We start from the raw sequence: 23,219 nt of genomic DNA, 5'->3' as shown, positions 1-23,219 counted from the left end.
TCTAAAGATAGCCACTGCCAGCTTCCAAGAGCCAGCAGGGGAAAATGTCTGCCTAGATCTGGAGCTTTTGCTTAGTCTCACTAAAATCTGTCAACATCCACTGTACTAACACCACAGTGTTTTGTCTCTGAGTGGCTCATCCTGCTCTTTAACATCATAGTAGCAGATGGATCTGGTTTTGAACTCACCAGAAATTGTGAAGAATCAAAGCGTCTCTGATAGCCCTGTGCAGGGCAGCATGGCACCATTCAAGAAGGAGCAAGTCTACAGTAGGCCTGGAGCAAGTCTGCAATATGATAAAGCAGATAGCTGAAGAACAGATCCTGCTTACGAAAATATCAGAGCAGGGGTTCTCAAACTGAAGGTTGGGACCCCTCAGGGGGTAAGGAGGTTATTACATTGGGGGGTCATGAGCTGTCAGCCTCCACCCCAAAACCCGCTTTTCCTCCAGCATTTATAATGGTGTTAAATATATTTTAAAGTGTTATTAATTTCTAAGGGGGATCGCACTCAGACATGTGCTCTGTGAAAGGGGTCACCAGTACAAAAGTTTGAGAACCACTGTATCAGAGAATATCGATGAAATTAAAATCATAACTGCAGCACACTAGGTCAGTTTGCAGGGGATAATCTCCAGGATCAGGGAGGCAGAAATTAGAATCATAGAATCATAGATCAGAAGGGACCAATATGATCATCTAGTCTGACCTCCTGCAAGATGCAGGCCACATTAGCCGATCTCCCCATCCCATTTGACCCCTGCCCCCCCCCCCGGAGGAGGAGGAAACCTCCAGGGCCACAGCCCATCTACCCTACCCTGGATTTCCTCCGAATCCAAATATGGGCGGTCACCCCGAGCATGCGCATGCGACTCTCCAGCCATACCCTCTCCTCTGGAAAAAAGAAAAAAAATACATATATCATTTGTACTATTTACCAGTGTGTTGTGTTAATTAACCTTTGACTAAGCCCGGTACTATCATACCATCTCTCCATCATCCATAAAAAGCTATTAAGCTTAGTTTGTCAAGTCCTCTTCGCCCCCTGTTTCCCTCGGGTTTCTGTTGGGCTGTTGCACTCCCCTGATAGTGAAGATAGTTCCTAATTTCTTTTAAAAATTAATTAACTGACAATTTATTTCCGCTTGTCCTCGTGTCCACATTAGCACTGAGCTGAAATAATCCTTCCCCTCCCTGATATTTATCCTCTGATATATTTTAATAATGTAATCATATCTCTATCTCCTCTTATCCTTCTTTTGGTTAAGGAAAACAAAGCTCTTCAAGTCTCCTTTCATTCTCAGACTCCCCATCATCGGACCATTCTTTTAGTTCCTTCTCTCTCTGTTGTCTCCAGTTTTAAATCTGGAGACCAACACTGCACACAATCCAAAAACAAATACACAATAATCAAATCTCTAACACTTCTATATATTTATATCCCTACTAGAAATACCTCCCTACTAATGCCTACTATACCCATATTTCTTTTATTCCATTTCAATTTGCCACATCATGATCACATCACGATCAACTGGGACTCCTAGGTCTCCTCCTCCCTCCTCCTCCTCTTCCTCTCCCAGCTAGCTTATAACTTAAATAAATTCCCTCTAGTATAAATAAAATCATAAAACTAAACTTCTACACTATTGAATTTCATCCTCACACTAATACTCCTTTCATCATCCAAATCTCCTGGAGTCCTCCCCCATCCCGATCCCTTTCCTAATACCCAATCCCCTTTGGCAATCCCTCCCAATTTATTAGCCCACTCACTCCCTCCAACGTTCCCAGGTCAAGGTATAATATAAAAATTGTCTACCTTAGACAATATGAACTCTGTTATGATCAGTGCAGACCAACCATGTCTGATCCTATCATAAACAGATAGTTAAGGGTTAATGTCTCTTTTACCTGTAAAGGGTTAAGAAGCTCAGTAAACCTGGCTGACACCTGACCAGAGGACCAATAGGGGGACAAGATACTTTCAAATCTTGGTGGAAGGAGTTCTTTGTTTTGTGCTCTTTGTTTTGGGGGTTGTTCGTTCTCGGGACTGAGAGGGACCAGACATCAATCCAGGCTCTCCAAATCTTTCTGAATCAGTCTTATGTTTCAAACTTGTAAGTAGCACAGGCAAGGCGTGTTAGTCTTATGTTTGTTTTCTCAACCTGTAAATGTTCCTTTTTACCTCTGTTTGCTGTAACTTTGAACCTGAGGCTTGAGGGAGTTTTCTCTGGGCTATATAAATTTAAGTACCCTGTAAAGTATTTTCCATCCTGATTTTACAGAGATGATTTTTACCTTTCTTTTTCTTTAATTACAAACTTTCTTTTTTAAGAACCTGATTGATTTTTCTTTGTTGTAAGATCCAGGGAATTGGGTCTGGACTCATCAGGAGTTGGTGGGGGAAAGGAGGGGGAAATGGTTAATTTCTCCTTGTGTTAAGATCCAAGAGGTTTAGATCTGTGTTCCCCAGGGAAGGTTTTGGGGGACAGAAAGTGTGCCAGACACTGATTTCTGGCTGGTGGCAGTGTTACCAGACCTAAGCTAGGAATTAAGCTTAGAAGGGTCCATGCTGGTCCCCACATCTGTACCCTAAAGTTCAGAGTGGGGGAGGAAACCTTGACAGATCCAAAAGCTGAAAGATAGAATTGATCTGTAAGGCCAGTCCAGAAGAAATAATTTGAGGGTGCTTGGATACCCTGAGGATATGAGAAAAGACCTGTAGAACTTTTGTGTAAGACACTACGTGAGATTCTTTCCTTATACCCAGACACAGAGCTGAATATAGAAAGGGCCCACTGCTCCTAGCCCCCAAACCCTTGACTAATTCCAAGCCAACCATTTATATAAAATTTTCTAAAAACACAATGGAAAGAAACCATTCTTTAAAAAAAAAAAAAACTGAAAAAGGAAACCTGAGCTAGAAAGGGCACAGAATAGTGATATTTCCCAACTTCGGCTAGGAGGTAATTGAAAAAAGAGCTCTATTAAATACGTCAAGGAAGCAGGCCAAGGAGAAAGGACTGACCAATTTTATAGCCTTCCAAGCTCTTTCTAAGATCAAGGTGAATAGCCAGGCCCTTAGTTTCTCTAACTGGGAGAAGTGGAGACCTACATTATATGGTTTTTCTATAGAACCAAAATTACATTGCCATGGGATTTGCTATTCAACACTTGTGATGCTGGGTTGTTGTCCTCCATCATACCCATATTTAAAGCCAGGTGGAACCATCAGACATTCATAGACTCAAATCAGCACAACACATCTCACTGAGCAAGAATCCGGACCAACCTGGCTCCAGTGGAGACAGTAACTATATCATATTCACTCTTTGAAACACCAGGTTGATTGCTTTGCTTAACAAACTATACGAATTGCAGTTGCTCATCTATCAGTCCAGATCTCCTGACTCTATTTGTAATAATGGTTATCGGCTTTTTTCCCCATTGGCTTTGTGCTTCCAGAAGGCAGAGGAATGGGGTGTGGGAAGGGTTGCCTTTCTTAATGATTTTAAGAACAGCATATTGGTAATGTATTCAATTTAAATTGCAGATGTTGATATTGGGTAACGTGCACAGGTATGAGGGTATTACCGGTATTTCACTTCCTATGTGTTTTTAAAGAGCTGGCCATTGGAGAGCCAGACACTGGGGTTTTGGACCTACCTGTATATAGGAGGCGGTAAAGTAGTTTGTTTCTCGTCCCTCATTTTTCCAGTGGATCCACAAGCAGATATATGTCTGGTAGGACTCTAGCCTCTGATGCATAGTTATGTGCATTTAGCCCAGAAACCTTATTTAAAATGTATTCAGCAATGTACATTCTTTCCCCCCCTTATCTCCTGCCTTTTGTGCGGGGAAGCACCAAGGGGGAGGATAGGGCATATTCATATATTTTTGCATTTGATGTGGAACAGAGAGGATGTGTTCATTCAGGCTACCCCTCTAACTTCCTGAGCTTTTATCCCACTCTGACTTGAGAGCATTGGTCTTTCACGCCTTTGCCTTATTTTACAACCCCCCTATCCTACCTCCTCTTAACTCTTTCTTACCTACTTAACCTCTAGCCACTCTAGCTTCTCTTCTCCATCTAAATGCCTTTGTGACCAGTGGCCGGGGGGGGGGGGGCACACTGAGGTTATTCAGTTAGGGTAAACTGTAAAGAATGGGGACAGACAATCCCCAAAGCTGGTGGATATTTCAATATTCTATCAAGCCAGCAAAAAACAGCTTCTACAATATCTTACTGGTTGCACAGAAGCCAAACAGTCCCCTTATAGCAACCCAGCCTTGGGCTTCCACCCAGACACCTAAATCAAATATGATGAGGATTACAGAACATCTTATTCATCATATAAAAGTTCTACCAATCCCAAAGGCTCGGACACATTACCTCCCAAGTTAATGAATATTTCAGATCTTACCCAAATAGATGCTTACAGCCGATTCTTATTAACGGAACTAAAATTTATTAAAAAGAAAAGAGTATATTGATTAAAAGATCAGTATACATAAGTACAGTTCTGAGATTAGTTTCATAGTTGAGATGGTGAGCTTTGGAGTTGCAAAGAGTTCTTAGAATTAATCCATAGATTCAGTCCAACGTTCATTTCCAGGGTGATCCAGGTGGAACTGGAGATCTCAGTTTTATGCATAAAGTATCAAGCAGATCTGAGAGAAAAAGGATCATGACCCAAGGGTTTTTTATACAATGCCAGGTCTTCTCTTGACACCTTGGAGTTCTTAGGCAAACAATAAGCAATCATCAAGACTCTGAAGGAGACCCATTTCTGAAGCATCATCAGTAATTAGCTACAAGGATTAACATAAAGCAATTGCCTGTTTTCCACCATTTGATGGTGATTTACTATATACTTCAAAGAAAAATTGAGATAGTGAAATCACTATATTTGCAGTTCATTTAAATGTTAAGATTTCCTTTTGATCTCTGAATTAACAGAATACAGCATAGCCAGGAAATGTTCAATTACATTAACCTTTAACAATATATATTACTCCTGGAGGAATTTTTGCATCACAGCGCATGCACAGAATTCATGGCTTCCCTGCAAAAAAATGACTTCTGAAGGGGAAGCAAAGGGAAGCCACAAGAGCGGTCACACACCCCTCCCTAGCAGTGCAGGCAGGTTGGTTTGGGTGCAGCCAGTAAAGACGTAAATCACCACTGGGGCAAGAGGGCTGGGCAGTCGTGCATGTGAGAGAGACACTCTGTCCGTCTCGCTCACTATTGCGGCACACTCAGAGTGGAGAGGCAGGGCTTTGGGGTATTTCTGGGGAGGTAGGCATGGGACAGGTTCTGTCCACTTAGGCAAAGCAGAATGTAGCAGCCTGCCTGCTTAGTGAATTGTTCCCATTGTTCTTAGTGAACCCCCCAGGAGTATAAAACAGGTGTAAAAAATTTTAAGTCTCCTTTGCATTGCCAAAGTGGTGTAAAGGAGCCTTATTGTAAAGGACTGTGTGGCCTTATAAATGGCAATACAAATTAGAGCACATCCAGGTATCCGGAGTATAAAAATAGGGTCAAAGGGGATGAAAATATGCTTGTATGATGATGATTTATAAACTGTTGAATTGTCTGGGGAAAATCTCAGGGTACAAAGTTAACAAGCACAAGTCACAGGCTCTCAGTACCTCTTGAGGGGTGTATAATGTTGCCCTTTTAGATAATACTTTTCTCTGGCAGCAGCCAGAAATCAGGTTCTTGGGAGTCTTTCCTAGGAACATGAAATAAATAGTCAAAATTAATTTCAGTCTAATCACACATATAGCTTTGGATTTATATAGATGGTAAGCCTTCCTCTATCATTTTGGGGTAGAGTTAAAAATATTAAAGATGAATGTCCTCTCAAGACTTCTATTCGATCTAAGCTCCTTGCCACTTTATATTCCCCCTTCTGTTCCCCCCCCCCCAGAATTAATAACATTTTTAAGACTATTGTGGGGTATAGGGAACAAAAGCCAAATTATCCTTTGAAAAATGCAACTGCCTGTCAATCAGGAGACTTTGGTCTTCCCAACCTTAGGTGTTACTGTGTATCCTTAATCTTGAGCCAAGTGACACAATGGCTGACCTGCGCCCTCCCCGAGCTTTCTATACAACACCCAGACTTCTCCTGCCTGGCTGTATACAGAGGAGGAAACCCACCACTACAATGATCCCTAAACTTGGACTTCTGCTGTGTCCTTAGGGAGAAGATGGTCACAATTTTGACCATTAGGAAAGCCTGGTATCTGGTTGCTTCTAAGTTTAAATGTCATCCATCATCACATTTAGATTCAGGTAACTCCAAAATTTTAATTGCCTATAAATCCGTCCTATAGCCTGATTGGATTAAAAAAGGGATGAGCATAAACCACTTATCTGAAAGCAATTACTTCTTGCTTTTTCCTCGCTTTACGGGGAAATTTCAACTGGACCCAAAGAAGGAACATCAATACCTTTAATTTAACTATGCCCTGCAACACCAGTTTGAGCCAGATGCCTCTGCAGCATCAGACCTCCCTGGCTTCTGGAGCTTTCTGAAAAAGTTATATCTCCTGCCTATCAGGCAAATTGGCAATCAGCAGTGACTGGGAACATGCTGGGAATTTCCATTACCAACATTCCGTGGAATCAGATTTGTTCCAATATACAGCATTTCTGACTAGAATTGAGGTTAAGATTGATCTAGCAGAAAATCCTTTGGAGACTGCACTGGACTCCATCCAGACTTTTCAGGTCTGGAGCAGCCACATCTGACAAATGCTGGTGCTGCAATGCTGCAGGCACTAACTTGTACCACATGCTGTAGGACTGCCTTTTCATCTATTTTTTTCTGGACAGAGAAATATTTGAGCCAATTTCTTTTTCCTCATCAAGGTGAATTTCAGGCTGGCCAGGCCATGCTAGGTCTAACCAATCTGTCTTGGAAACGGAAATCCTCTGAATTTTTGGTTGGGTAGAGCTCTGCTCGTAGTCAGACATCTAATTCTACAACAGGGGACGTTCCAAATACACCCAGCTTCCAAGAACTGTTCTCTGATTTGGTGAGCCTGGTAGCAATGGAACAAATAACAATTTGCACTCAAAACAACCAAAATATGGTTATATGGTCATCATTTTTGGAAGAATCAGAATAATAAATTAAATTCCCTCTGGGGTAATCTTTTTTCATGGTGCCCTTCCAAAACCCTAGACCTCTCCCATTTTCTCAACTCATCTCTTCCTTGTTTATCCTATTATTCCTTTCTTAGTCTCTTATGTAGCTGTCTGGCTTTCCTTTGGTCCTCTTTTCACTGTCAACACACTTCTTTCTCTTTATTTCTCTGCTGCCATCTTTTTTCCCCCTAAAAGGGAATAATTATGATCATTAGTTTCAACATATCCTTAGAGCCCCGACCAGTGTTATTCTATCTACTACCCAAGATCCACAAACCCGGAAATCCTGGACACCCCATCATCTCGGGCATTGGTACTCTCACTGAAGGACTGTCTGGATATGTGGACTCTCTACTCAGACCCTATGCCACCAGCACTCCCAGCTATCTCCATGACACCACTGATTTCCTGAGGAAACTACAATGCATTGGTGACCTTCAAGAAAACACCATCCTAGCCACCATGGATGTAGAGGCTCTCTACGCAAACATCCCACACACAGATGGAATACAAGCTGTCAAGAACAGTATCCCTGATGATGCCACAGCACAACTGGTTGCTGAGCTCTGTGCCTTTATCCTCACACACAACTATTTCAAATTTGATGACAATATATATCTCCAGATCGGTGGCACCGCTATGGGCACCCGCATGGCCCCACAATATGCCAATATTTTTATGGCCGACCTGGAACAACGCTTCCTCAGCTCTCGTCCACTCACGCCCCTTCTCTACCTACGCTACATTGATGACATCTTCATCATCTGGACCCATGGGAAGGAGACTCTGGAAAAATTCCACCATGATTTCAACAGCTTCCACCCCACCATCAACCTCAGCCTGAACCAATCTACACGGGAGGTCCACTTCCTAGACACCACGGTGCAAATAAGTGATGGTCACATTACCACCACCCTATACCGAAAACCTACCGACCGCTATGCCTACCTTCATGCCTCCAGCTTCCATCCCGGGCACACCACACGATCCATTGTCTACAGCCAAGCACTGAGGTACAACCGCATCTGCTCTAACCCCTCAGACAGAGACCAACACCTACAAAATCTCCACCAAGCATTCTCAAAACTACAATACCCGCACGAGGAAATAAGGAAACAGATCAACAGAGCCAGACATGTACCCAGAAGCCTCCTACTGCAAGACAAACCCAAGAAAGAAACCAACAGGACTCCACTGGCCATCACATACAGTCCCCAGCTAAAACCCTTCCAACGCATCATCAGGGATCTACAACCCATCCTGGACAATGATCCCACACTTTCACAGGCCTTGGGTGGCAGGCCAGTCCTCGCCCACAGACAACCTGCCAACCTGAAGCATATTCTCACCAGTAACTGCACACCGCACCATAGTAACTCTAGCTCAGAATCAATCCATGCAACAAACCTCGATGCCAACTCTGCCCACATATCTACACCAGTGACACCATCACAGGACCTAACCAGATCAGCCACACCATCACCGGTTCATTCACCTGCACGTCCACCAATGTAATATACGCCTTCATATGCCAGCAATGCCCCTCTGCTATGTACATCGGCCAAACTGGACAGTCTCTACGGAAAAGGATAAATGGACACAAATCAGATATTAGGAATGGCAATATACAAAAACCTGTAGGAGAACACTTCAACCTCCCATGCCACACAATAGCAGATCTTAAGGTGGCCATCCTGCAGCAAAAAAGCTTCAGGACCAGACTTCAAAGAGAAACTGCTGAGCTACAGTTCATATGCAAATTTGACACCATCAGCTCAGGATTTAACAAAGACTGTGAATGGCTTGCCAGCTACAAAACCAGTTTCTCCTCCCTTGGTTTTCACACCTCAACTGCTAGAACAGGGCCTCATCCTCCCTGATTGAACTAACCTCGTTATCTCTAGCTTGCTTCTTGCTTGCATATATATACCTGCCCCTGGAAATTTCCACTACTTGCATCCGACGAAGTGGGTATTCACCCACAAAAGCTCATGCTGCAAAACGTCTGTTAGTCTATAAGGTGCCACAGGATTCTTTGCTGCTTTTACAGATCCAGACTAACATGGCTACCCCTCTGATACCTGATCATTAGTTTATGATCTTACTTTAAAAAAGAGCCCCAAACTGGGGCTGAATTTAAAAAAATGACCATTATTAAATAATTGTACAGGCAAATCTCTTTACCCAATTAATAATGTAATGGTCTTTGTTTCATTATTCTTTGCCCTTATTAAGAAGTTTGGTCTCACCTACATTGCTGTATAATCTGATAATGGCTCTCTACTCCAGGTTAGGTAGCTAATAAAGATAAGAGAAACTTTTCTTAAAATAAACAATAGCCTGTACAGATATAGATATCTCCTCTGTCAAGATTCTCACTCCTAGATCTTATCTTGTTATCATGAGGCACTTGGAACTTCCCAAACTCTTGAAGAGTTTTGGTTCCTCAGGCAGTAGTAGTGGGGTAGAGCACTGCTGAACTTAACCATTATCTTTGGTACTTTCCAGTCGGTTCCTTCTTGATTTCAGTCCGCAAAGAAACTCCACGTGGGAGCTGCATCTCTCCAGTTTCAGCTCCTACCATTCTCAGTGACATGCTCATAGTGTATCAGATATCCTTTCTGCATCCAGGTCTTTCAGGCAGGTCCAAATGTCTTTTACCTTAGTTTTGTGAGATCATTTGCCTGAGGCTCTTTGGTCAGTGCTCAGCTGCAGCACTTTGGCTCTTATGCTCCTTTGTGGTACTTCACCACAAAGGCCTTGGCACTTTGTTGCCTCTGTCTGCAACACTTTCATGTCTGCTCAGTGCCAGTTTGCGGGTGCTTGATGCTTGCCTTGCACTTTGGTGCCAATGTTTGTTGGCACTTGGTGCCTGTTTTAGTGTTCCAGAACCTCTCTTTGTGGCACTTCAGTACTTGTGTTTTGCATGTTTCTGGAACATATCTTGGCACTTTTGGTGTTAGTTTTTATACATTCTTCAATGCCTGCTTCAGTGCCTCTGTGCGGTGCTCCAGCAATTCACTTTGGTACTCTGATATACCATCTTTACAACTCAACCTCACTGCTTTTCTTTCTTGTTTTGCGCTGTTCTCTTTGCAGAACATCAATCTCTTGTGGATTTAAGGAAGAAGGAAACCACTCAGTGGCTTCTAACCATGTCCTCCCAGCAAGGCTAGGTCTGTGATGGACAACCAATCCATTGCATTGTCTGCTTTGGAGTTAACTGGGAAGTTAAGGACCATATGTCACCCTGGGATCTAAGAAAGAGTGGAGAATGCTTTTATCGGCTTGTCAAGATACAGAGTTACACCAGTTTATCTAATGGTGTTATTTTAAACTGATTTAGTTAAAACTGCTATGTGGACATGCTAATTTTGGTTAAGCCAGATTTATTTTGGTTTAGTGTATTTAGTACAAACACATTTTAGCTAAACCAAAATAAATCACTAGTAGACCAAAATAAAACGTCCACATAGGGGTTTGCATTGGTTTAACTAAACTGGTGCAAGCTGGTATGTAGACAAGGCCTAAGTCCTGTTCAAGGCACTCCAAGGAGACTCCGGGTATGTCTACACTACAAAATTAGGTCAAATTTATAGAAGTCAGTTTTTTAGAAATCGTTTTTATACAGTCGATTATGTGTGTCTCCACAGAAAATGCTCTAAGTGCATTAAGCTGGTGGACTGCCTCCACAGTACCGAGGCAAGCGTTGACTTCCGGAGCATTGCACTGTGGGTAGCTATCCCACAGTTCCTGCAGTCTCCGCCACCCATTGGGATTCTGGATTGAGATCCCAATGCCTGATGGGGCAAAAAAAGTGTTGCGGGTGGTTCTGGGTACATGTCGTCAGCCCCCCACCTCCCCCCCAACTCCCTCCGTGAAAGCAATGGCAGACAATCATTTTGCGCATTTTTTCCTGGGTTACCTGAGCAGATGCCATACCACGGCAAACATGGAGCCCGCTCAGTTCATCGTCACTGTACGTCTCCTGGGTTCTGGCAGACATTGGATTGCATTGCTACACAGCAGCAGCTCATTGCCTTTTGGCTGCTGACGGTGCATTACGATTGGTAGCCGTCATTGTCATATTCCTGGGTGCTCTTTTAACCGACCTCGGTGAGATTGGTCAGGGGCACCTGGGCAGATGTGGGAGTGACTCAGCCAGGTCATTCCCATCTTCTGCCGAGCACCCAGGAGCTGACGATGGCTAGCAGTCATACTGCACTGTCTGCTGCCAGCCTAAGATGTAAAAGATAGATGGAGTGGATCAAAACAAGAAACGTACCGGCAATGTGCACATCATGATGATGAGATCTGCATGAGCTCTGCATGGCTACCTGTGCTGATCAGCTTGCCACGCTGTCCAAACAGGAATTTAATTCAAAAGTTTGCGAGCATTTTCCTGGCTACCTGGCTAGTGCATCTGAGTTGAGAGCGCTGTCCATCGCGGTCACAATGGAGCACTCTGGGATAGCTCCCGGAGGCCATTACCGTCAAATTGCATCCACACTACCCCAAACTCAACCCGGCAAGGCCGATTTAAGCACTAATCCCCTCGTTGGAGGTGGAGTAAAGAAATCGATTTAAAGAGCCCTTTAAGTCGAAAAAAAGGGCTTCGTCGTGTGGACGGGTCCAGGCTTAAATCAAGGTAACTCTGCTAAATTCGACCTAAAATCATAGTGTAGACCAGGCCTCCTGTAACATTTGCCTAAGGCTGGCCCAGAGGGTTTAAAATGAGCCTTGATGCTTGAAGTCAGGATTACTGAGCTTTGACTTATTGGATGACGCATATCCTCTGCAGAAGCCAAGCCAGGTGGTGTTGAGAGGGAACCAGTAGCTCTCAAGATAGCTGTTATCAAAGCTACTGACTCCAAGCAAGGCTTGTGATTTTCCCCACCTGCATTTGTGACAGAGATGAAAACAGTAATTCTAGATACTGGTATATCCTCAGCAATCTATCCAAGTCACTCTAGGTCCTTTGCAAGACTGTCACAAGGCCTTCAGTAACATCTCTGATGCATTCCTTTTAGCCCTTTGTTGGGAGCAGTTAAAGTTCTCAACAAATTCATAATGGTTTTTACACCAAGGCAGCACCCTCAGCGCAATAATGTCTGGTACTAAGCACTTCTTATTTTGTTTGAATAACAACTTGTGTTTCTTGACGATTTTGGGGTGATTTCGTGATTGCCTTCATTTCTGTCCAATTCACCTTGAGCTTCTCAAGCCAAGGTCTGCCAAATAATTGGTGGATACTTTCTTCCAATCACATACAAGGGTAAAATGACTGATTGTCCATCTAGCTGAACTTCCACCTGAAGGACCCCTTTTGGGACTAACTTTTTGCCGATATAAGTCTTCAGAACCTTGGAGATTTCTTCCAGAGGAACTTGTGACAATGTCCGGTGAAAGGTAGAGGCAGAAATCAGTGAGATGGTGGCTCCAGTATCAAACTCCATTCTTGTAGGAACTTCTTCAATTGAGAGTGTGATCCAGATGTCATGTCTGACTCCAGCTTGCAATAACACATGTAGTGCTGGTTCTTGATCAGTGCCATTAGCGCTCGTACCTTTTTCCATATTATGAATTCCCAGCTTCCTTTTTTAGGTTCATCCCTCAGAGGTATCTTCTTGGATGTACAGTTACCCTTTGTTGCTGAACTGTGTGGTAGGTAACAGTAATGTGTCCTTTCTTCTGGCATTTTCTGCAAATAACCTGGCGTGCCCAGCAATCCTTTTCAGCATGAGTAGTTCATGCACCATGGGCACGTGGAAAATCCTTACGTTTCCATGATCCTCTGTCTTGCCAATGTAGGAGGTAATTTTCCAGTTCACACTAAATTCCAAAGAATTCTTCCTTAAGGTCTCCATGGCAACTGCTACTTCAACAGCCTTCTTGAATGTAAGCACTAACACAGTCGGTACTTCTCCTGGACCTGGTCATTGCATAATCGAAAGGTCACGCAGGGCATCACTTAATGTTTGTCCAAACTGACAATACTCTGACAGCTTCCTTAGAGCAACAGTAAACTGTGCTACAAACTCTCCACTTCTCTGATTTCGCTGATGAAATCGATATTGTTCTGCTATCATCGATGGGGTAGGAGAAAAATATTTGTGCATTGCTGCTGTAATTGCAGTGTACGTGGAAGTTCTGGGAACAGTTAGAGACAATAGGTTATGCAGCAGTCCATATGCCTTTGGACCCATTATTGTCAGCAAGGTTGAAACTCTCTGTCCGTCAGGAATGGTGCTGCAGGTTACAAATTACTCAAAACATCGAGGTACACCACCCATGAGTCATGGATGTTGTCAAATTCATCAACATTGCCCACAAAAGGTGCCATTTCACTGCTCTCATTTTGAATTTTATGCCTCCTGGAAGTCTCTTCCACAGGGAAGTTCTCTCTTTTTAACTGTGCACTATCCTCACTGGATCACCCTCTGTTGGCTGTGTGCTTATACTGCAAAATGCAGAATTCTTCCTTTGGCTGCACTAGGCTCCCTCTGCTGGCTATAGACTCTCAGTGCAGGCTCAGCAATTTCTCTCTCTGCCTGCTTGCACCTGATCAACAAAGATAGCTGCTTCCCCATCACTGCTCTAAACAGTTCCAGCAGTAATTGCAGTACTCTTATCTTGGGTTGTATCTTTATTTGCCTAATTCCTCCTCTCTAGCTGGCTGATTTACACTGTCCCAGAAGCAAAAACAGCAAGCTGTCACCCTGTGCCTCTAGGTGAATGTTGTCCCCTTTTTCAAACTCTTATTCTTTGCTTACTTTTTTCTTGTTGTTGTTCTATTCAGGCAATAGAAGCACTGGACACTTGTTGGGATAGAAGGTCCTTGCTACCAATGTTGTATTTTTGGATGCAGCAAAGGAGTTAGATACAGACATAGAGGGAACTGATGAACACACAACTGTCAAGCTGTGCTCCCTTTACTGTTCTAGCTGCAAAATGGAAACTAACAATAACATGCTTTTGTAGTGGGGAGGGGAGAGTGCTCAAATATTTAAAGGGACAGGACATCACAAGTGATGAGTAGACTCCATCCAAAGTATTCCTTCTATAAATTATTTTTTTTAAGTGCTCACTAAAGTGAGGCTATTATTTATTTAGTTAAAAAGAACAGATGCCCATCAGGTACACAAATCATATTTTAGATAATTGTTCATAAAGGTCATTGGGTTGAAAAGTTTTGTTTTTCTGTTTTCTTGGAAATGTATAATCCTTTATTCCTGAAATAAAAAGCTACTGACTTCTGGGAAAACTCTTCAAGGGAGTAGATTTTGGGCAAAATCCTGGTCACAATGAAGCCTGTGGCAAAACTTCCATTGCCATTGACTTCAGCAGGACTAGGAGTTGGCCCTTAATCCCTGCACATAGAGATGGCAGAGCTAGTGGCTGGTGTGTCTAACGTTCAGCTCTGCTGCCATTTTGAATTTGATTTGCTTGATTTATTTTAATCTCTCTAAAAGTGGAAATTCCTTTCTTGAGCTAAAATAGAGTATAGTGTCTTATCCGGATGTGGTGAAATTGCTGCACCATGATGTCCCCTCCTGGCTGGCTGTGGCACTACAACAACTTTTGCTTCAATTTCCCTCACCTTTCAGAGCCAGTGTCCTTTATCAAAATCTCTCTCTCTCTTATCTATCTATCTATCTATCTATCTAAAACAAACTCAGCAGGCAATCACCTTGCTGAAGGAGTGCCTCTGCTGCTGCTTCTCCATGGTTCAGTCTCCTGATCCAAGGCACACTCCTCCCCTTACTCAGGGTTTCCCACAGGCTCCAGTTCATCAGGGTCTCCATCTTACTCAGGCTTCCAGTTCATCCCTGGAGAAGAGTATCTGCTCTTTCTCCATCTCAGCTTTCTTTGCAGGCTGCTTCCCAGAGCAAGGGCACCTCCTATCTTTTCTCTTCTGGTTCTCCCCCAGCAGGGCTCACCCAGCTCTTTATAGATCCAAAACTCTTCTCTACTCCAATTGGGCTTTATTTCCAATTAGTCCTGGCTCACCGTCCAGGTGCACACAGGCTGGTTAATTGGTCTACGAGGCCTATATTAATCCTTTTACAACCTGTGTGGGATAAACACCCCATCACAAAGGAGTTTACATTTTTAGATTAAAAATATGTTTTTACAGGACCTAAGTTAAAACTATAATTTGTTAAATAGTTTTATAATTCTAATTCTAAAATAAGAGTGAGCCAGATACTTTTTTATTACTTCATTTTTCAAATATTCGGTGTGATATTTCTTATTGTATACTTTGCACAGTACTCGTAAACTATTTGTTGTTAGTATTATGGGGAAGAAAAATTAAGTAAGTAAAAGCTATATATTTAATGAAAACAGAATGAGCACATTCTCCTGTTATTTCACTTCCGGTGCTTTCCTTTTCAAATATTTCTTCTGCATTGAGCTATACAGGCTTTAATATCAGTGATCATTTGAGGTTGTTTGCTGTTTGAGGTAATAACAATGCTATATATACTTCAAGGCCTATCGCTAAACTGTTTCTGTTCAGTCTCAGACTTTATTAGCCCAGGATATGGTAATTATTGAATTAACAGGAAGCTCTCTCAAATTACTATATTGCCCTTTCTTCTTTTTGCCTTTGTCCTCTGAGAGAACTGTCTAGAACAAAGAAGTCCAACTCAGCTTTGAACGCTGTCCACTGTGTCACTCCATTTAACTTTAGTCTTCCCGCTATCTCCTTCCCATAAAAAAAATCTTATCCTACTTTCTTCCCCAATTAAGAGCAGCTCCTTTAAAATTAAGTCATATTTAATGTCTGAAGTTATGTGGACTGATACGGTATCGAGGAAACAAATTTTGAGAGTAGTATGTTTGTAGTCAGCATGTGGCTAAGGAGTTTTGAGGAGCAATAGTGATAGGAGTGTGATAGTAGCCAGAGTTGAGTGATTTACATAGGACATATATAATTTGAATATATTTGTAGTATTAGCATGTGTTCATGTACTTGAAGACTGTATTGTAATGCATTCACACCAGGGAGCATAGCAAACTTAATGTTGGCATTTCCTGATTTTTTTGAGTGCTTAATCATGAAACCCATATAATTTTTGTTTGGAATATGTATTTAGGATGTTTGAATTAGTAACTGAGAATTGTGAATTTTAGTCTGTTTTTTTCCATGTGATGTCTGACATCTGACTAACAAGTCCATGTTAGTATGCTTGACTGTTTGTTCTATCTGTGAATAAATGTAGAATTAATTTTGACATAATTCTGGCATTTGTTTACAGCTAGTTCTCCAAACTGCTTTTGGTCCAAGCTATGAAAGCAATAAGGGGACATCCCTTCAGATTTTCAGCATTCTTAATCCACATGAACATAGTGCACTTATACGATGTTATTGACAATCACATGCAGTTTGGAAAGAAAATTCAATGATAGGATGATTGATTCACTAACTTTCTCACAGTATTAAATCAAGATTTTCTTTTCAAAGAAAATAGTCTCAGCTTTCTCCTCCCATATCCACTTTTTTTTTTTAAGGCTGCAGAATTTGCAGAAAGAAAAATGCTAGAAAAGCGTCAGGAAGAAGAAGATAATGTGGCTGAAATTTCTAACCTCTTTCGAGGAGACTTGCTTTCTGAAAACCCAGAACAAGCAGCCAGTTCGTTTGGGCGACATCGTGTGATTACTGATCGATGGAAAGGAATGAACCAGGATCAGCTGATGGCAATACGTTACACTCAACAGCAACAAGTTCTGGAGAAACTGGTATTCAAACCCATTTGCTTATCTGTATTATTAGCTGGAGTAGTATTATAGGCAGGGCTGGTAGCACCGCCAATTATTAAGGTGGCTTGACACTTCCCATTATAAGATCCTGTTTTCATTAGCTTATAGCTTTATAACAGCCAGCCTTCAACGGATTGGGCTGAATTTTTCCATGCAACACGTCTTCTTAAGGATGAATTTGTATGGAACAGTTCAGCCAAAATGGTTCAGATATTTTCAAGAACAAGGCTAGAGAAAAATATGTTTTGCCATGTTAAATTCTGGCAACATTTTCTTTGAGAAGCTCTAGTGCCCCCCATGCGGTGTAGCGGGGACTTGAAATTTAGCAGGGGTATTCTTTGTGTCAGGGATGTTCCTTTTGCTGTTTCTGTGGAAAAATCCACCCCCATTTGGCCAAGTTATAAGCCTTTGAAAAATCTTTAACAGCTAAAATCTGTGAAGATTCCATTCTTATTGAACATGCTTTGTCCCCTCGCAACTCCTAGTGCTGATCAGACTGCATATGCACCAGCGCCACATTGTGACTGAGCAGGTTTCAGCCAAGGGCTCTGGGGGCTGGCTTCTCCTTGGATTTGCTGTTCCCAGATGTTCTGGGCTAGGGTAGGACCATGCACTAGATTGAATTCAAGGAGTCTGACTCTCCTGTGCTTTCAATAACTGTCCTGCTGGCATCAAGGAAGCATGGAGTAGTAAGCTGTCTGATTAGAATGCAAAAGGACAAGAGCCAGACTGGAGGGGACAGAAATTAGTACATTGGAACAAGGAACCTGGTGAGATTGGGACTGGAGAGTGGGAGAGAGTAAACCTGTGACTGGGGGCTGGAAAAGGGACTGGGACCTGAGGGTGGAAGACTGGGACAATCTGGGCAAGACAATTGAGGCTGGGACTGAGAGCCAGGGGGAGACTCAGGAAGGACACTACAAGTGGGGGAAGGAGAGGAGGCTGGAATTGGGAATTGGTGAAGGAAATGGTGGAGAGGACTGATAGCCAGGTGAGGGGACAGAAACACTGGATCTGATAAGAAGCTGGAGGGATATAGAGAAACTAGGAATTTTGGACAAGGAGGCTGGGACTGTAAACTGATGGGAGAATATGGGCAGAGTAGGGAGGAAAGCCAGAATGCCAGTGGAAAGCCCATGAGAAAATGAAGAATTCTCTTTTCAGAGAAGGGTTTAAATAGTGTGCAGTAAATGGGGGCATGTGGCCATACAGTGAACAAAAGAGGAGAAAATATTGAAATTGCTGCTCACTAAGTGATCACTATCCATTTTGTGCACTGAATGAAAAAGGGGTCCTTCAGAAAAAAATCATCTTTAATTACATAATCACATACTATCCTAATTCATATACATAAGGGAGCAAGTTAAGGTTCAAAAGCAATCTTAGTTCTGGCATATCATAACTTTTGGGTGCTTGACATTGCAACCTGAATAATGTTCTTTTAATATAGTGTTCTGCATGTAATTTTTTAGAGACTGATCTGTCAATAGATAAATTATTTTAAATTCCAGGAGCTGTGTTTCATACCAGCCTGTTAATGTTCATCATAAAGGAGCTAGTTAATATGACAAGGAGTTGTCCATCTTTAATTTTACTTAATTTTTTAAGTTTCACCGGTCCTGAACAACTGTGTTATGTCTTTTCACAGAGACACCAAAAGCAGTTTAATTTTGATTGACAGATGTACACAGTGTAGAGCCGCCTCTTCTGAATCTGTCTAAAACAGTGGTCCCCAACATGGTGCCTGTGGGCGCCATGACGCCCGCTGGGGCATTTATGTGCGCTTGCCTAGTGCCCAGCAGGGGAGAGAGGCCGTGGCCCCGCCTGACGGGGACAGAGAACTCAGGCTGCAGGCGCGGTGTTCTCTGTTCCGAGCAGGCGCGGGGCCCATCTAGTGCCCAGCAGGGGAGACAAGCCCCTGCCCCGTGCCTGCCGGGGACAGAGAACTGCTGCAGGCTGTGGGCGCTGGTGTTCTCTGTCCTTGCAGCTTCTCTCCGGCTTCTCTCTTCTCTCTGGATTAATATATTATGTAATATTAAATATGATGATTTTTCATATTATTTAATGTACAAATACAAAATAAGCCTTGAAAAACTGTTGGCGCCCGCCACACTCTTCTGAAAACATGTATGTGCTACTGTCCACAAAAAGGTTGGGGACCACTGGCCTAAAAGGTGGTATCAAAGCTGTGATGCACAAGGGAATATGATTGGAGGTAGTGATAGACAAATTTGTAAATATAGGATGTATTGGAGGAGAAGGAAGTTTCTGAGTCAAAAATTATGCCAAGACAACAGATAATGGGTTTGATTTACTCTGAAATCCTCCTGGAGGAGGAAGTGCACAGTACTACAACTACACTGCAACCCCCTTTCTACAAAGAGACACTCAGCTTCCAGCACGACCTCAAATGTAGATAGCACTGGCCATGAAGAGAACATGGCCAGTCTGACCAGATTTGCACCAGTTTAGTGAACCTTCTCAGATACCATCCTTTAGTGGGTCTCCTACAGAGAGCTTTGACTGCATTATAGTATAACCCGCTAGGGGAAGGCATAATGAAACCACTGCCTGCCTTCCCCTGGGGTTGAATTTCCTCCAGGACACATCAGCTACTGCTGGTGGAGGAGGGTGCAATGTCATCCTTCTGCCATAGCAGGGGTGAATCAAGCCTGTTAAAGACAAATGGGTTCATCACGTGAGTGAATTTGCTAATAAGACTATTTAAATATTCTTTTATCTGTGACTGTGAAGAGAAAGCAAACATTTATTTTATTCCTCCAGAGGCTGCAGGAGGAAGAAAGGCAAAGAAATGCAGAGTGGGACAGGCAACGTATACAGGCTGCCAGAGCACAACTTCTTTTTGAGCGGCATCAACAGCGACTAAATCGAGAACTTCGCAGAACTCTGGATAATACTAATGCACAACTCTCCCAGGAGCAGAAATCAAAGTAAGTGCACAGAGGGGTTAATCTTTTTCAGATAAACTCTTTCCCATTGACACAACAGCTTGGCATTCTAAAATTGCTTAGCAAGCCTGCTGTACTTGTCATAAGGTGTTTTGACATGGATTGCATTTTAAAAAATTGCAAGTTTAGAGCGAGTATCTGAATTTTGTAGTATGGGGAAAAAAGAAAACTGTTCTCAAGAGAATATCCTGTTACTGTTCCTAAGTTATATGTTTGGAATAATGGCACAAATACAATTTCTGCTGAGGTCATTGTGTAAGTGTCACATTATGTTCATTGTACATAGATGGCAGAATAAACATAGAAAAGTGGGGAAAAGATTCAGATTCCAAGGCCAGAAGGGACCATTATGATCATCTGGTCTGACCTCCTGTATAACACAAGCCATAGAATTTCCCCAAAATAATTCCTAGAGCAGGCGTAGGCAACCTATGGCACGCATGCCGAAGGTGGCATGCGAGCTGATTTTCACTGGCACTCATGCTGCCTTGGTCCTGGCTACCGGTCTCGGGGGCTCTGCATTTTAATTTAATTTTGAATGAAGCTTCTTAAAATTTAAAAAAACCTTATTTACTTTACATACAACAACAGTTTAGTTATATATTATAGACTTATAGAAAGAGACCTTCTAAAAATGTTAACATGTATTACTGGCACGCGAAACCTTAAATTAGAGTGACTAAATGAAGACTCGGCACACCACTTCTTGAAAGGTTGCCAACCCCTGTCTTAGAGCATATGTTTTAGAAAAGCATACAATCTTGATTTTAAAATTGTCAGTGATGGAGAATCCTCCATAAACCTTGGTAAATTGTTCCAATGGTTATTTGCTCTCACCATTAAAAATTTACACCTTATTTCCAGTCTGAATTTGTGTAGCTTCAATTACAGCCATTGGATCATAGGTGCCAACCCCATGGATGCTCCAGTGAGCTAATCCGGGGCACTCCCAAACAGTTGATCAGCGGCTGCAGCCAAACAGCTGTTTGGCAGCTCAGGAAGAGGCTTGCGGAAGGGTGGAGAGCAGCGAGCTGTGCGGGTCTCGGGGAGGGGGTGGAGCAGGGGCAGGAAAAGACGAAGTGAAGGTGGGGCATTGGAAGAAGAGGCTAAGTGGAGGTGGGCCCTCAGGGTGGAACACTCCCAGGGAAAACTAGAAGTCAGCACCTATGCACTGGATCATGTTAAACCAGGGGTCCCCAACGTAGTGCCCACAGGCACCGTGGCGCACGCCGGGTAGTCTATGTGCGCCCGTGCAGTGGCCGGCAGACAAGCATCCACCGACATCCAGAGGCGTCACTGCCGAAATACCATGATTTTCTGCGATATTTCGGCGGAGATGCCTCTGAATGACGCTGCTTGTCGGCGGCATTTTGGCAGATGCTTGTCCGCCACCATTGTCCCCCGTGGCTCGTCGTCTGGCGCCCGCAAGACGAAAAAGGTTGGGGACCATTGTGTTAAACCTTTCTCTGCTAGATTGGAGAGTCCATTATTAGACATTTCTTCCCCATGTAAATACTTTGACACAGTAATCAAGTCACCCCTTAACCTTCTCTTTTGTAATAGTCAGAAAAGGGTAATAAATACAATGCAAGTATTCTTAATACTATATATGTCTACATGATTCAGCTCACTCTCTTGGAATCAAAAAGGATGGGACTCCATTGAGTTCAGTAGAGCTATGCCAACAACAGCTCAGGCTAAGGCCCAATGGCAGAGTTCAGCCATAAAGAACCATCAAGTATTGTCATAAACTAGCTTAACAGTGGACAGATATGTATGCTTGCCTGGGGCGGCTCCAGGCCCCAGCACGCCAAGCACGTGCTTGGGGCGGCAAGCCGTGGGGGGTGCTCTGCCGGCGCAGCGAGGGCAGCAGGCAGGCTTCCCTACGCAGGCAAAGCACCAAAGGCAGCCTGCTTGAGGCGGCAAAAACCCTAGAACCACCCCTGATGCTTGCTATGAGGATAAAGAAAAACTAAAAAGAGCATGTTTTAAAAAAAAAATCACTGCAAGCCAGTGTCAAAATCCCAGTATTTAACTATTTGATTTTTCAGTGCATGCCTAGATTTTGTGCAAGAAATTCCTGTATCTGACAATTTCCTGGTCTTAAAACAATATGAAAGAATTCTGAGGCTACATTAATACTGTGTTCTCAACACTGGCATAGTTACATTTTGGGAACATGATTTTGTGGGGGGGAAAGAATTTTTATGTCAACTTCAGAAAATTGAGCTTTATTTATTTTGATTTAGTATACAACTAAAATATATAGTAATGTATATAGTGTAATACATTTGTACAGGATTGTGTATTTCACTTTTTTTATTTTAAAAATGTTCAGAAATTTAAAACATTTACTAATTGAGTCTATTCGATTTATTTCTAGAAAAATTTATCTTCAGGAGGAAGTGTATTCAAATTTTCCAACAGGCCAATATTTCACACAGTTTAATACAACTAGCCGGTGACGTATGAGGCACATCCACTCTCTGAAATATAAATGTATGTAAGGTTTATAGAAATATTAAAGTTTGATTAACTTTCACTGCTTTTCTATGTTTTTCCCCAAATTTCCAGTTAAGATATTTGTGCATTAAAACAAATCCATATTTTCCTTATGGCACATACTTGTAAATCATAAGCCTGATGATTGGTATTCCTTGTAATTAATGATAAATATAGAGATTGCTGCTAATTTATGTTTTTGGTTTGGGGGGATATTTTATAATTAACATTTCTCAGGAGGAAAAGGAAAATAACCGCAAATAACACTGAAATAATTATTTGAGTGCTAATTTAGAGAAGTTATTGGACCAAATCAATTCCTGGTATGATTCCATCCCAATGAAGAATTAGGCCCATTGTGGGATATATTTTTTTTTATTTGTATTTCAAATTATTTCATTACTCATTTTTACTGCATTGAAGTTCATATTTTGACTGAAACCTTCCTTTTACAGGTTACAGAAATTTTGAGATTACAGCATGATTGTCAGATAACTTAAAGTACAACAAAACCTGATCTTCATATATGCTTTTCAGAGACCACACTCTATTTTAAAATGCAGGAAGAAGTATGGGAAGAGTAATTGCTATTGTTGAGAGCAAAGAAAATGAAATATTTCTGAATATTTATCCATAAATTATATATATATATATATATATATAAAAATAAATAGAATTGAATTAATTTTATTAGTACTCCCAATTAAAGTTATGTGCAGTCACTATATCTATTGTTAGTTTTTCAACAATAAAACACTAGGTTGGGTTTTTTAAGTGTTTTCAGTGCTTGTTGAAAGGTGAAAGATTTGATAGAAATGGAAA

General features: G+C 42.2%; 1 protein-coding gene across 5 annotated transcripts in view; it reads left to right on the top strand.

Annotated features, from left to right (window-relative positions):
- The window catches only part of RIBC2 (RIB43A domain with coiled-coils 2), a 29,177-nt gene extending 6,175 nt beyond the window's left edge, over nucleotides 1–23,002 (top strand). For 3 of the 5 annotated variants that reach the window (XM_039488871.1, XM_039488878.1, XM_039488888.1), the window contains 4 exons: nucleotides 16,678–16,905; nucleotides 19,711–19,876; nucleotides 22,279–22,394; nucleotides 22,853–23,002. In XM_039488871.1, the coding sequence (XP_039344805.1) occupies nucleotides 16,678–16,905; nucleotides 19,711–19,876; nucleotides 22,279–22,367 (483 nt within the window). In that variant the 3' untranslated portion in view covers nucleotides 22,368–22,394; nucleotides 22,853–23,002. Of the gene's footprint in view, nucleotides 1–16,677; nucleotides 16,906–19,710; nucleotides 19,878–22,278; nucleotides 22,399–22,852 lie in introns of all 5 variants that reach the window. The other 2 variants (XM_039488852.1, XM_039488861.1) reach the window with 2 other exon arrangements.
- Nucleotides 23,003–23,219: the final 217 nt, after the last annotated feature.

The sequence above is a fragment of the Mauremys reevesii genome, linkage group 1 (genome assembly GCF_016161935.1).
Source record: "Mauremys reevesii isolate NIE-2019 linkage group 1, ASM1616193v1, whole genome shotgun sequence".
Lineage (NCBI taxonomy): Eukaryota > Metazoa > Chordata > Testudines > Geoemydidae > Mauremys > Mauremys reevesii.
This window is presented reverse-complemented; position numbering and strand designations above follow the sequence as displayed.